Below are 12,500 nucleotides of genomic sequence, written 5' to 3' on the forward strand. Positions count from 1 at the left end.
TACAACACACACAAACGTACAACCCACCCGAGCCACAGAGGAAGGTACACTGGAGAGAGATGGCAACTGAACAAAATAGCGGGAAAAAGTCAATTCAAAACTTTAAAAACTAATTAAATTTCGGTGGTTTTAAATAATAAATGTTTATGATATAATACTTCGATTAATATTGAAGATCATTATTTATTTTGTAATTTACTAAAGCGTCTATTTAATTTTTACGTAACAAAACACGAAAGGAAAAGTTAAACGAGACACTATGTAATATTAAATGGGGGAATTTCATGATATAATGGTAGTAGAATTAAGTATCATTTTAATTAATATAGCAAATTTTAAAGTAATACAATGCACTATGCACTCCTTTCAACAACTGAAATAATGAAAGAGGGGAAATAGTCAAATGAATATCTGCATTATCTCGACTTCAATAACAAATAAAATAGTAATCCTTATGAATCGTTATCTGAATTAATAATGTAATCTTAAATACACTAAGAAATAAACTACAAGGCCTCACTTATTATACACATCAACTATTAGGATGCAACAGCCTATTAAAAACACAACGGATGAAAATGTAATAAACAATAACAATAATTAAGACGATAAGGGAGAAAATAAAACGAAACATAAAAAAAACTTAACTTTACAAACATAGCAACAGTAGTAGTAGTAGTAGTAATAGTAGTAGTAGTAGTAATAGTAGTAGTAGTAGTAGTAGTAGTAGTAGTAGTAGCAGCCTAACCGTACTTCTAATATTATATCATTAACTTCTTCCCCTTTCAGATGGGCGCCCTTATGTCCCTGCTGGCACTAGTTGTACCACGGTCCTACAACATTTGCCTGGCTGTGAAAATTGTGTACGTAGTGGTGGTGGTGGTGGTGGTGGTGGTGATGCTGATAGTGATCACGGTGGTGGTGGTGGTGGTGAAATATATATATACTTTTTTTGTTTTTAAGGATTTGGAATGTGATATGAAACGATCCGATATATTAATTGCTCTCTCTCTCTCTCTCTCTCTCTCTCTCTCTCTCTCTCTCTCTCTCTCTCTCATTTTCATTTTTTTTCATTATTTATTCTTTTTATTCTCTTTTTACTTCATTACTACTACTACTACTACTACTACTACTACTACTATTTAATTCCTCCTCCTCCTCCTCCTCCTCCTCTTTATCCTTCTTCTTCTTCTCTTCCTCCTCCTTGCCTCCTTCTCAATTTTCCTCCTCTTTTCTCCCATTCTATCCTTATTTCTCATCTTCTAAACCTTCACCACTATAAAACCAAACCATCTCTCTCTCTCTCTCTCTCTCTCTCTCTCTCTCTCTCTCTCTCTCTCTCTCTCATCTGTATCTTCCTCCTGCTCTTCTCTTTCCTCCTCCTCCTCCTCCTCCTCCACAGTTTCTTCTCCCTAGGCATCAGTCACTTCACAGATCTGACGGTGGAAATGTTTGGCTGCGAAAAGGCAATGCTGGCTAAACTGAGCGGCTCCTTCTTCAGTGTGTGTCCCAGCTTCTGCCGCGCCCCCAGCCCCCACGTGACCAAGTGAGAGAGAGAGAGAGAGAGAGAGAGAGAGAGAGAGAGAGAGAGAGAGAGGGAGGGAGGAGGGATGTACTCATAATACACTTTTAACCTGTAAAAAAACCAAGCTGAAGTATAATAATGCTTAAATAAAAGAAAAAAAAGATGAATTAATCCTTCAGTACTGGGACACATTTTTACCTTTAGATTTGTGTACGATTAGACCATTTTATTGACATTAGGAAGGGTCTATGGTGGTTAGAAGATTAATGGGCCAGAGTCTTCACTATTTTAATTCCCCACATGAGTTTCTGAAGCTGTATAAAATCACCAAATAGTAAGCAGAGTGAATATAGAAACACGTCATGGTACTGAAGGGGTTAATGATGGGATCTGAGTCAGACATAGACAAAGAATACGTAGAGAGAAAAGGTAGACGAAAAAAAAGAAAAAAAGAAAAAGAGTGAAGAAGAGAAAGGAGAGAGTGAAAGAGAAAGAAAAAAAGATACAGAGGAGAAGAAAGGAAGACAAAAAGGTGTGAGAGAGAGAGAGAGAGAGAGAGAGAGAGAGAGAGAGAGAGAGAGAGAGAGAGAGAGAGAGTCCAATACAACGCAGAAAACACGGAAATATAGAAGTTGAAAGAGGAAGGAAGGAAGGAAGGAATGAAGGAAGGAAGGAAAGAAGAAAGGAAGGAAAGACGAGAATTAGATTTATTGGAGAAAATAAAGGAAGAAGGAAAGAAAGAAGGAGGAAGAGGATGGAAAGAAATGAGATGAAGGAGGAGGAGGAAGAAGAGGGAGGTGTGTGTGTGTGTGTGTGTGTGTGTGTGTGTGTGTGTGTGATAGTAATGTTCAATATATTCATAAGGCTTCTTTATTTTTTCTCTCTCTCTCTCTCTCTCTCTCTCTCTCTCTCTCTCTCTCTCTCTCTCTCTCTCTCAGACAATTACATATCCCCTCGTCTGCGCTCCATTTCTCTTCCCAGTTCCTCTCTCTCTCTCTCTCTCTCTCTCTCTCTCTCTCTCTCTCTCTCTCTCTCTCTCTCTCTCTCTCTCTCTCTCTCTCTCTCTCCGTTGCCATGGAAACTTAAGATTAGGTAACATTTCTGCCTGAGAAGAGGAAGAGGAGGAGGAGAAGGAGGAGGAGGAGGAAGGAGAAATTAAAGTAACATTAAATAAATACTACTTTTTTTCTCTCTCTTTTAGGCTCAAAAATAAATAGTGAATGATATGGGGTAGAAATTGATTTGTTTTATTTATTTCTCTGTTTGTTTGTTTGTTTATTTAGTGGAAGCAAGGAAAAATGGGCCGTAAATGTAACTAGGTCTAAAAGTTGCCATATATCTCAGGTGTGTTTGTCTATTCATTTGTTAACTTATCTATTTGTCTATTTATTTATCTATTTATCTATCTATCTATTTACTTACTTCATCTATCTACTTCTCATGAGCTAAAATGCCAATAATTCTCAAGTTTATTATGTTTCTAAAGTCCACTGGGGTCTGTTTACCTATTTATCTATTTATCTATCTACTTATTTTCTTTACTTATCTATTTTTAATCTATTAGTGTTAGCAAAGGGAAAAAATAAGCTTAAAATTCACTAGTTCTCAGATTCCTAATAAGCTCACAAGAATCTATTTACTTATCTACCCATCTTATCTATCTATCTATCTATCTATCTATCTATTAGCAGAGGAAAACCTGGACCAAATTTTTACTATATAGTTCTCAAATTTGTGTGTCTAAGTTCACCACAGACTGTCTATTTATCCATCTATTCTGCTACATACGACCTTACTCAAATTGTGTAGTAAGGTCAGGCACTCGAGTTGACCTTTTTTTCCCCATCTGTTTCTACTCATTACGTGGTCTTCTATTACTCTATTATTCATGTCACCTTCACCACTTCTTTCCATCTTATTCTCTGTTTACCCATCACTCCTCCCCGTGACTGGATTCTTTACTGGTTCCTTTGTCTATTTACCTTTCTGTCTATCTATTTTATATATCTATTCCCTCGCCTTTTCCCTCTGTTCTCTGTCAATCTATATTCCTTCTCTCATAACTGATATTAACATTACCTTCTTCACTGGTTTATCTATCTATCTATCTATCTATCTATCTATTTACCTGTCTATATTAATTGGAGGAAATATACGAAGGGAAGAAAGAAGGAGGAAGGTGGAAAGAAACGTGATGAAGGAGATGGAGGAAAAGGAGGAGGAGATAGAAGAAGAGGGTGTGTGTGTGTGTGTGTGTGTGTGTCTATCCATCTCTCTATCTATCTCCTTTTCCCCAGAGTACGCCTACGATTTGTAAAGTGGATGTTGTGGCAGCTTCCCTATTCTCAAACCATCTACTTCTTCTTCGAGATGTACTGGACCAGGGCAGAGAGTGACTCCATGGGGCTGGTGAGTGGTGGTGGTGGTGGTAGAGTGGTGGTGGTGTGTAGTGTAGTGGTGGTGAGAGGGAAATGGGGAGGTTGTGATGTTTAGGTGGTGATTTTTGGTGGTGGTGGTGGTGGTGGTGGTGGTGGTAAGAAGAGGATGAGGAAAGTAAGGAAGAAAAAGAAGAAGAAGAAGAAGAAGAAGACGATAATGATGATGATAATGATGATGGTGGTGAAGAAGAAGAAGAAGAAGGAGGGGAGGAGGAGGAGGAGGAAAAAGATAAAAAATACTACTATCATTATTACTACTACTACTACTACTACTACTACTACTACTACAACTGATAATAACAAAAACAAGAAGAAAAATAAAAAGTAGAAGAAAAGGAGATAAAGAAAAAAATAGAAGACAACAACCAAAACAAGAAGAGCAACAAAACACCACACCACCACCACCACCACCACCACCACCACCAGACCTTCACTCACCTGTCCTCCTCCCCACAGGTCTACTTCAGTTACGCCTACCTGGTGCTGGATCTTTTCAACGCTGTGTCCTTCATCTGTGCCATCTACGCCCTGGCAGTGCTCATGAGGCTGGTCGGGGATGTTCTGCAGCCCTTCAACTATAAGGTAACTCCATGTGTGTGTGTGTGTGTGTGTGTGTGTGTGTGTGTGTGTGTGTGTGTGTAAACTAAGCACAAGAAGTCTTTAATACATATTTATACATATAATGAAGAGAAATATTTACGAGAGAGAGAGAGAGCGTTCATCCTTTTCTCATTCACTCTGTCTTATTCTCTCACTCTCCTACTTTCTCCCCAACAGCGCAAGGCATCCACTCTCCTCGTCTTCCTCGTGGTTCTCAAGGTTCCAGGGTTCTTCATGACGGTTCTGGGCAACTATGGACACTTCCCCTGCGTCCCGCCCTACATTACCTCCATGATGTATGCCCACAGTAAGTATTTTGTATGGTGTCTTGGTCTTCGCTTCTGTAGATTCAATAGTGTTGTTATTTTCATAGATCTTCTGTAGTGCGTTCTGATAGTTGTACCTGCACGTTCTCCTTGTTTACCAGTACTATTATAAATGCTGTGATATCATTACTTTAACTGTCAAAAAGAAATAAGAAAGTTATATGAGTACCCATCACTGCATCCTACCGCTGCCACCAAATGCTCTCACGCTAAACACTCACACTTTGCTTCCACACTCTGCCTTTACACTCACCCTCTACACTCTGCCTTTACACTTATCCTCCACACTAGATTTCGAGACATTTATTCCTAGGGTGGTTCTCAGCAAGGCTGCTTATCAAAACAGTGGCAGCGGTGGGATTCGAACCCACGCCTCCGAAGAGACTGGTGCCTTAAACCAGCGCCTTAGACCGCTCGGCCACGCTACCCTTGAGAGGTCTGGCAGTGATAAGCCATTATCAACATTAATATAAACAAGATTATATGAGTACCCATCGCTGCATCCCACTATGGCCACCAAATACACTCATGCTGTTGAATTCTCATATATCTCTTAGACCCATCACTGCATCCCACCGCTGCCACCAGATACACTCACGCTAAACCCTCACGCTCTCCCTCAACAGCTGTGGTGAGTCTGGTGCACCTTTGCCTCATCCCGCTGTTCGGTGGGCTGGAATACTGGCAATACCACACGCTAGAGTTTGTCAGCCCCATCTCCGACAAGCACCACAAGCACTCCCACGAGCTGATCATCCACGGACAGGCCTGCGTGTGTATCATTTCCGAGATGAACGTGACCAAGCCCACAAGGAGACTCAGCGGTACTCTGCCCCCCATCGTGCTGGAGAACAAGATGGCGCTGGACCCACAGTACTCGTCTGAAGAGGGACAGAACAACAATGACGGGGTTGCCAACTTAACCTCTGTTGTTGGACGCTGATTGGTGTTTTAGTTTTGTCATAGTTATCTTTTTTCTCTTTTCTTTCTTTTTTCTATCTTTCTTCTTTGTCTTTCTTTCTTTCTTTCTTTCTTTCTTTCTTTCGTTCGTTCGCTCGTTCATTCTATTTTTCTTTCTTTTCTTTCTTTCTTTCTTTCTTTTTAATTGGAGTGTTTGGCTTTGACTGACGTTAAGCTATATTCTTTTCCTCTCTTTTCTTTGTTTATCTTCTTTTTCTCTCCCTTCTTTGCCTTTTTCACTTGCTTATTTCCTATTTTTCCCCTTTTATTTTTTTAGTTTAGTTTGCTCAAAAAAAATAGTTAGCGATGAAACGGCAGGAGTATTCCCATTTTCTTTGTATCTTTTGTCTCATATACCATAAGAAATAGCTAGTTTGTTTTCCATTGTCCATTTTTACATTTCCCTCTGTCACGTATCATAACATATAACTAGTTTCCTTTTTTTTTTTTTTCATACTTTACTTTTTTTTTTTACTCATAGAAAACGCCCCAAACATATTTTCCGTTTTCTTTAATACCTCATACCGTTTTCTTTCACTGTCATGGTAAACTTGCCCACAAACATACCCCCCATTTTCTTTAATACCTCATATCGTTTACCTTCACTTTCATAGTAAACTTGGTAATTTGTCACAGTTTTAGCCAGGACAGCAGTGTTTCCCCTTCCAACACCTCAGATGCCTTAATCCTTTAAATACAGGGACACATTTTTACCTTAAGATTTGTGTACGATTAGACCATTTTATTGACATTAGGAAGTGTCTATGTAGGTCACAAGATTAAATGGCCACAGTCTTCATTATTTCAATCCCTTTAATACTGAGATACATTTTTAACTTGAGATTTGTGTACGATTAGACCATTTTATTGACATTAGGAAGGGTCTATGGAGGTCACAAGATTAAATGGCCACAGTCTTCACTATTTTAGTCCCTTCAATACTGGGATACATTTTTACCTTGAGATTTGTATACGATTAGACCATTACATTTACATTAGGAAGTGTCTATGGAGGTCAGAAGATCAGTGGCCACATTTTTCACTATTTTAATCCCTTCATTACTGGGACACATTTTTACCTTGAGATTTGTGTACGATTAGACCATTTTATTGACATTAGGAAGTGTCTATGGAGGTCACAAGATTAAATGGCCACAGTCTCCACTATTTTAATCTCCACACAAGTTTCTGAAGCTGTAGAAAACCAGCAAATATTAAACAATAAATAGGAAAACGCGTCATGGTATTGAAGGGGTAACAGGAAACACAATGAAACACAACCTCACGTATGTTTCTGTATAATACTCCCACTTATTTATCTTCTTGTGTTTACTGTTTGTCTAATGTTGTATAATTATTGCATGTTGTATAATTCTCTCTCTCTCTCTCTCTCTCTCTCTCTCTCTCTCTCTCTCTCTCTCTCTCTCTCCCATGTATCCGGTGAAATATTCTGTATAAAAGTGATTTCAAAACATGTATTCAGTATTTACAGTTAAAATAATTATTGTTGTCTTAAATACTTTGTTGTCTTTATTTTCATTGTTTTTTCTTTATTTTCTTCATATTTTCATGGTTACAATCCTTCCTTTAGGAAAAAAAAAAAACATAGAACGGATACAATGGTGTTTTTTTTTTTTTATTAATTTGTATTAGATTATTGAAAAATGGTGAAGAAAATGACTCATGATATTCTTTTCATTACTTTTCACAATTTTTATATATTTTTAATCCTTGCAATGGGAAAAATGAACAAGGAAAACAAAAATGACAACTCTCAAGTGAGTCTCCCACTTTTGCCCTCTTTTTGTAAGAATGACAACCACTTACACTTGAGAGGGTAATGATAGTAGTGTTTAAGTAATAGTAGTAGTTTTGATAATAGTAATAGTAGTAAAAGTTAGAGAGGAAAATTCACCAAGGAAAATAAAAAGAAGGGAAATAAAGATAGACAAAGGTGCCAATCCTACTAGAAATGTTAAAAGATCACCATTAATTGCCTCACCACCATCACCACCACCATCATGACTATCACCATCACTACCTCCTCCTCCTCCTTCTCCTCCTGCTCTTCCTTCATATCCTCCACTTCCTCCTTCACTTTTGATTAGTATTTCTGCTGTTACCTCCACCGATCTTCCAGACCTCCTCCTCCTCCTTCCCATCCTCCTCCTCCTCCTCCTCCTCCTCCGCTTTTAAGCGATGTTTCTACTGTTACCTCCCCATCTTCCTCTCCTCCTCCTCCTCCTCTTCCTCCTACTCCTCTTTCTCCTCTTCCTGGCATATTTTTTTTTTTATTTGTTAATGACAACGAGAGAGAGAGAGAGAGAGAGAGAGAGAGAGAGAGAGAGAGAGAGAGATAATGTCAACAATGCTATCTCCGTGTGTGTGTGTGTGTGTGTGTGTGTGAGTGTGACTCTCAACACTCCCTCAGTTGTTTCTCGCTGGTGTGTGTGTATGCGTGTGCGTGTGTGTGTTCGTGAGGGAGTGTGTGCGATATAAGTGAGTTGAAATACGTACACACACAAATACACAGATAGTTCCAGTATACATACATACATACATACATACTACTACTACTACTACTACTACTACTACTACTACTACTACTACTACTACTACTACTACTACTACTACTACTACTACTACTACTACTACTACTACTACTACTACTACTACTACTACTACTACTACTACTACTACTACTACTACTACTACTACTACTACTACTACTACTATTGCATCACGTGTTTCAAAACGTGACTCATAAATGGTGTTGAAAATAAAAGCGAGAGAGAGAGAGAGATAAAAAGAGGAAATAAAGAGAAAATAATTAGATACAATTGTTTGCGGGAGACAACAAAGATAAAAGAGTAGAGAGAGAGAGAGAGAGAGAGAGAGAGAGAGAGAGAGAGAGAGGTGTCACTGCTACCACAAGATAACAGGTGGTAATCAGATACAGGTAAGCACTACTACTACTACTACTACTACTACTACTACTACCACCATCACCACCACCACTACTACTACTATTACTACTACTACTACTACCAACATTACCACCACCACTATTACTACTATTACTACTACTATTACTACTACTACTACTACTACTACTACTACTACTACCACCACTATCACTACCACTACTACCACCACCACCACCACCACCACCACCACCACTACCACTACTACTACTACTACTACTAATACTCATCAAATAGAGAATCCTACTTCACTAATTTATTACTAGAATATAATTACGTTAGGTAAGGTCAGGTCAGGTCAGGTAAGGTTAAGTTAGGTTGCGAAATAAACTTAATTCACTTAACGAAAGGTACTTGAACTGAATATAATGTGAGAATATACAGGTGTGTGTGTGTGTGTGTGTGTGTGTGTGTGTGTGTGTGCGTATGATTAGCTACATAACCCTTACCTTATCTTATCTACAGTTCTGAAGGAAGGAATGGCAAATACAAGGAGAAAACTAAAATGAAAGGAATAAAGATGAAGATGAAGATATATTAAGGAAGGAAGATGATAAAGAGAAAGAGAGGGAGAAAGATAGAAAAGAAAGGGAGGGAGAAAGATAAAAGAGAAAGAGGGGAAAGATAGAAAAAGAAAGGGAGGGAGAAAGATAGGAAAAAAGAGGGAGAAAAATAGAAAGAAAGAAAGATAGAAAGAAAAAAGAAAGAGAGATGGAGAAAGATGGAAAAAGATAGAAAAAAATTACAAAAAGAAAGAGATGGAGATAAAGATAGATTGAGGAAGAAAGAAAAAAAAAGATAGAGAGAAAGACGGAAAAAATAGAAAAAGAGAAAAACGGAGAAAAAGAAAGGGAGAAAGATAGAAAAAAAGAAAGATAGGGAAAGAAGTAGAGAAAGAAAGAGAGGGAAATGATGGAAAAAGAAAGAGGGAAAGAAAATATAAGACACACACACACACACACACACACGGAAGATTTTATAGTATCTCTCTCTCTCTCTCTCTCTCTCTCTCTCTCCCCAGCACCATGGAGGAAGACAGATCTATGTGCAACAGTACCTTCGTTCCTGCGTCACCGGAGTACTTTGAAGGTGAGTCATTCATTTATTTATTCATTTATTCACTTATTCACTCATTTTATTCATGCTGTTATTAATTTCTTCATTTCTTTTGTTTTGTTTAGTTTTTAGGCTATTCTATTCATTTATTTATCTATTTATTCATTTGTTTTATCTATAACATCATATTCCTCTATCTTGCTTCAACCTATCCTTACAAAATATCCTTCACAATATCCTTCCATCATCCTCCAGGTCTGGGTTCCTTCAGCTCCACCATCCTCATTATTGGCGGCCTTATCACCCTCGGCCTCTTCATCCTCTTCTTCGAGCAGGTCCTCTTCACCAACCAAACTGCTCATCCTGGCGCCAAGAGGAACATTTACTGGATTGCCTCGGTCTTCCCTGTAGGTAGTAGTAGTAGTAGTAGTAGTAGTAGTAGTAGTAGTAGTAGTAGTAGTAGTAGTAGTGGAAGTTTTTTCAAGACGGATCTGCAAGGGGACTGACAACTAAGTAGGCCTATTTTTATTTTATTTATCTATTTGATTTTGTTGCCCTTGGTCAGTTTCCTCTCTTACATAAAAAAGTAGTAGCAGTAGTAGTAGTAGTAGTAGTAATAGTAGTAATAGTAGTAGTGGTAGAGGTGGTGCTTGTAGTAGTAATAGTAGCAGTAGTAGTAGTAATGAAGGAAGAAGATGATAGAAGGAAGAAGGGGATAAAATAAAGAGGGAATATAAGGAAAAACATAAAAGGAAAGGATTATTTAAAGAAGGAAATGAAAGAGAAATGGTGACAATTATGTAGAAGTAGTAGTAACAGTAGTAGTAGTTGTGGTGGTGGTGGTGGTGGTGGGTAGTATGTATTAGTAGGTGAAAGAATGGTCAATTAAACTATTTCTTATTCTGATTGATATTTTTTTTATTTAGCTGTATTAGATAATGTTGTTGTTGTTGTTGTTGTTGTTGTTGTTGTTGTTGTTGTTGTATTTTGTGTGAGTTCCGTATCTCTTTCTATTTCTATCTTTCTTTTTATTTCATTTTCGTCTTGTTTTCTTTCCTGCGTGTCTCCTCTGACTACAAGTGTTGCCTGGCCAGAAAAATGTTAATCAGTCAGTCAAGGAAGCAAGGGCGTGAGCAATCTTATCATTTTACAAGCAACAATAGATCGACAATGACCTTACGTGCTTCTTCTTCTCCTTCTTCCTATCATTATCAATATCATCTTTACTTATCATTACCATTATCACCATTACTATCATCTTTTTTATTACACAGATGATGACACTGATGAGTCTAGTGGCGCTGGTCATCCCAAGATCATCTGATGTCTGTCTCTCCGTCAAGATGGTGTAAGAATCCCAATGTCAAAAGAAATATTTAAGTTACCCTTATAAAACAATTTTCTATGACATAAAAATCCGTTATAGAAAACAAATTTTTATGGGTAACACAAACAATTCCAAATTCCAGGTATATGTCAATAGGAATCAGCCACTTCACTGACTTGACAATGGTGATGTTCGGGGGCGAGGAGCTGTTAGTGGAGAGTGGGCGTCAGGACACCTTCAACCTGCGCCTGTCGCCTTTGTGCTGCTGCTGCCGCTGCCTCCCACGCCCGGCTGTTACCAAGTGAGAGAGAGAGAGAGAGAGAGAGAGAGAGAGAGAGAGAGAGAGAGAGAGAGAAATATTTGCCCTTGCCTCCGTCCATCCTGTGAGATAATAATACCGATAAAAGAGAGAGAGAGAGAGAGAGAGAGAGAGAGAGAGAGAGAGAGAGAGAGAGAGAGAGAGAATTTTCTTTATCTTCTGCTATCTTGTTTGCTTATTTCTCTTCCTTCCATTTTCTTTCTCATCATTTATTTATTTATTTATTTATCCTGTTACGAGAGAGAGAGAGAGAGAGAGAGAGAGAGAGAGAGAGAGAGAGAGAGAGAGATAAGGAGGTAGAAACGTCTCTAAACTCACTATAACTACAGATAAGAGGCTCAAAATTTCACAGCTTCTGGAGGAGGTTTCGAATCTTTATAGTTTGGCATCGACAACAGAAAATGGAAGCAAGTTTCAAAATGTGGGTAGTTTTAGAAAATGGAGAACAGAAATATAGAAAACGGGAATAGAGATACAAGAAAAGAAAGAAAAAAAAAAAAGAAAATAAGAGGAAAATATAGATACAAGAAAAGAAAGAAAAAAAAGAATATAAAAAGAAGGAAATAAGAAAACGGGAAGACGGATACACAGAAAAAAAAAACGAAAAGAAGAAAAAGAAAACGAAAATAGGAGGAAAAATAAGAAAACGGGAATACGAATAAGAAAAAGAGAATATAGGAAAAAGAAAAAAAGAAAACGGAAATACAGATACACACAAAAAACAGATAAAGAAAATAGGAGGAAGAAATAAGAAAACGGGAATACAAATAAAGAAAAAAAAAAGAAAATTGTTAATAATCTTGTTCATTTGTCACTAGAGCCATAACAACACCACTCTCTCTCTCTCTCTCTCTCTCTCTCTCTCTCTCTCTCTCTCTCTCTCTTCCTTCCTTCCTTCCTTCCTTTTTTTTCTTTCCTCCTCCTCCTCCTTCTTCTTCTTCTTCTTCTTCTTCTTCATCCTTCCT

The 12,500-nt window shown here is 38.0% G+C and overlaps 2 protein-coding genes and 1 non-coding gene across 3 annotated transcripts in view; 1 reads left to right on the forward strand and 2 right to left on the reverse strand.

The window, feature by feature from the left end:
• LOC123502655 overlaps positions 1–663 on the reverse strand; it is a 68,206-nt gene extending 67,543 nt beyond the window's left edge. The window contains exon 1 of the mRNA XM_045251820.1: positions 1–663. This exon is cut by the window's left edge and continues 46 nt beyond it. The gene's annotated coding sequence lies outside the window, so the exon portion shown is untranslated.
• Positions 1–12,500, forward strand: part of LOC123502616 — a 29,996-nt gene that overhangs the window by 5,717 nt on the left and 11,779 nt on the right. Inside the window, exons 3-14 of the mRNA XM_045251781.1 lie at positions 790–863; positions 1,403–1,546; positions 3,823–3,934; positions 4,420–4,545; positions 4,741–4,870; positions 5,516–5,827; positions 6,464–6,471; positions 8,281–8,348; positions 9,855–9,922; positions 10,145–10,296; positions 11,164–11,237; positions 11,359–11,517. Coding sequence (XP_045107716.1) covers positions 790–863; positions 1,403–1,546; positions 3,823–3,934; positions 4,420–4,545; positions 4,741–4,870; positions 5,516–5,827; positions 6,464–6,471; positions 8,281–8,348; positions 9,855–9,922; positions 10,145–10,296; positions 11,164–11,237; positions 11,359–11,517 — 1,427 coding nt within the window. The remainder of the gene's footprint in view (positions 1–789; positions 864–1,402; positions 1,547–3,822; positions 3,935–4,419; positions 4,546–4,740; positions 4,871–5,515; positions 5,828–6,463; positions 6,472–8,280; positions 8,349–9,854; positions 9,923–10,144; positions 10,297–11,163; positions 11,238–11,358; positions 11,518–12,500) is intronic.
• Positions 5,236–5,317, reverse strand: Trnal-aag. Its single transcript has one exon. It is a non-coding gene; the product is annotated as a tRNA-Leu (tRNA).

This window comes from Portunus trituberculatus, chromosome 12 (assembly GCF_017591435.1).
Source record: "Portunus trituberculatus isolate SZX2019 chromosome 12, ASM1759143v1, whole genome shotgun sequence".
Classification (NCBI taxonomy): Eukaryota; Metazoa; Arthropoda; class Malacostraca; order Decapoda; family Portunidae; genus Portunus; species Portunus trituberculatus.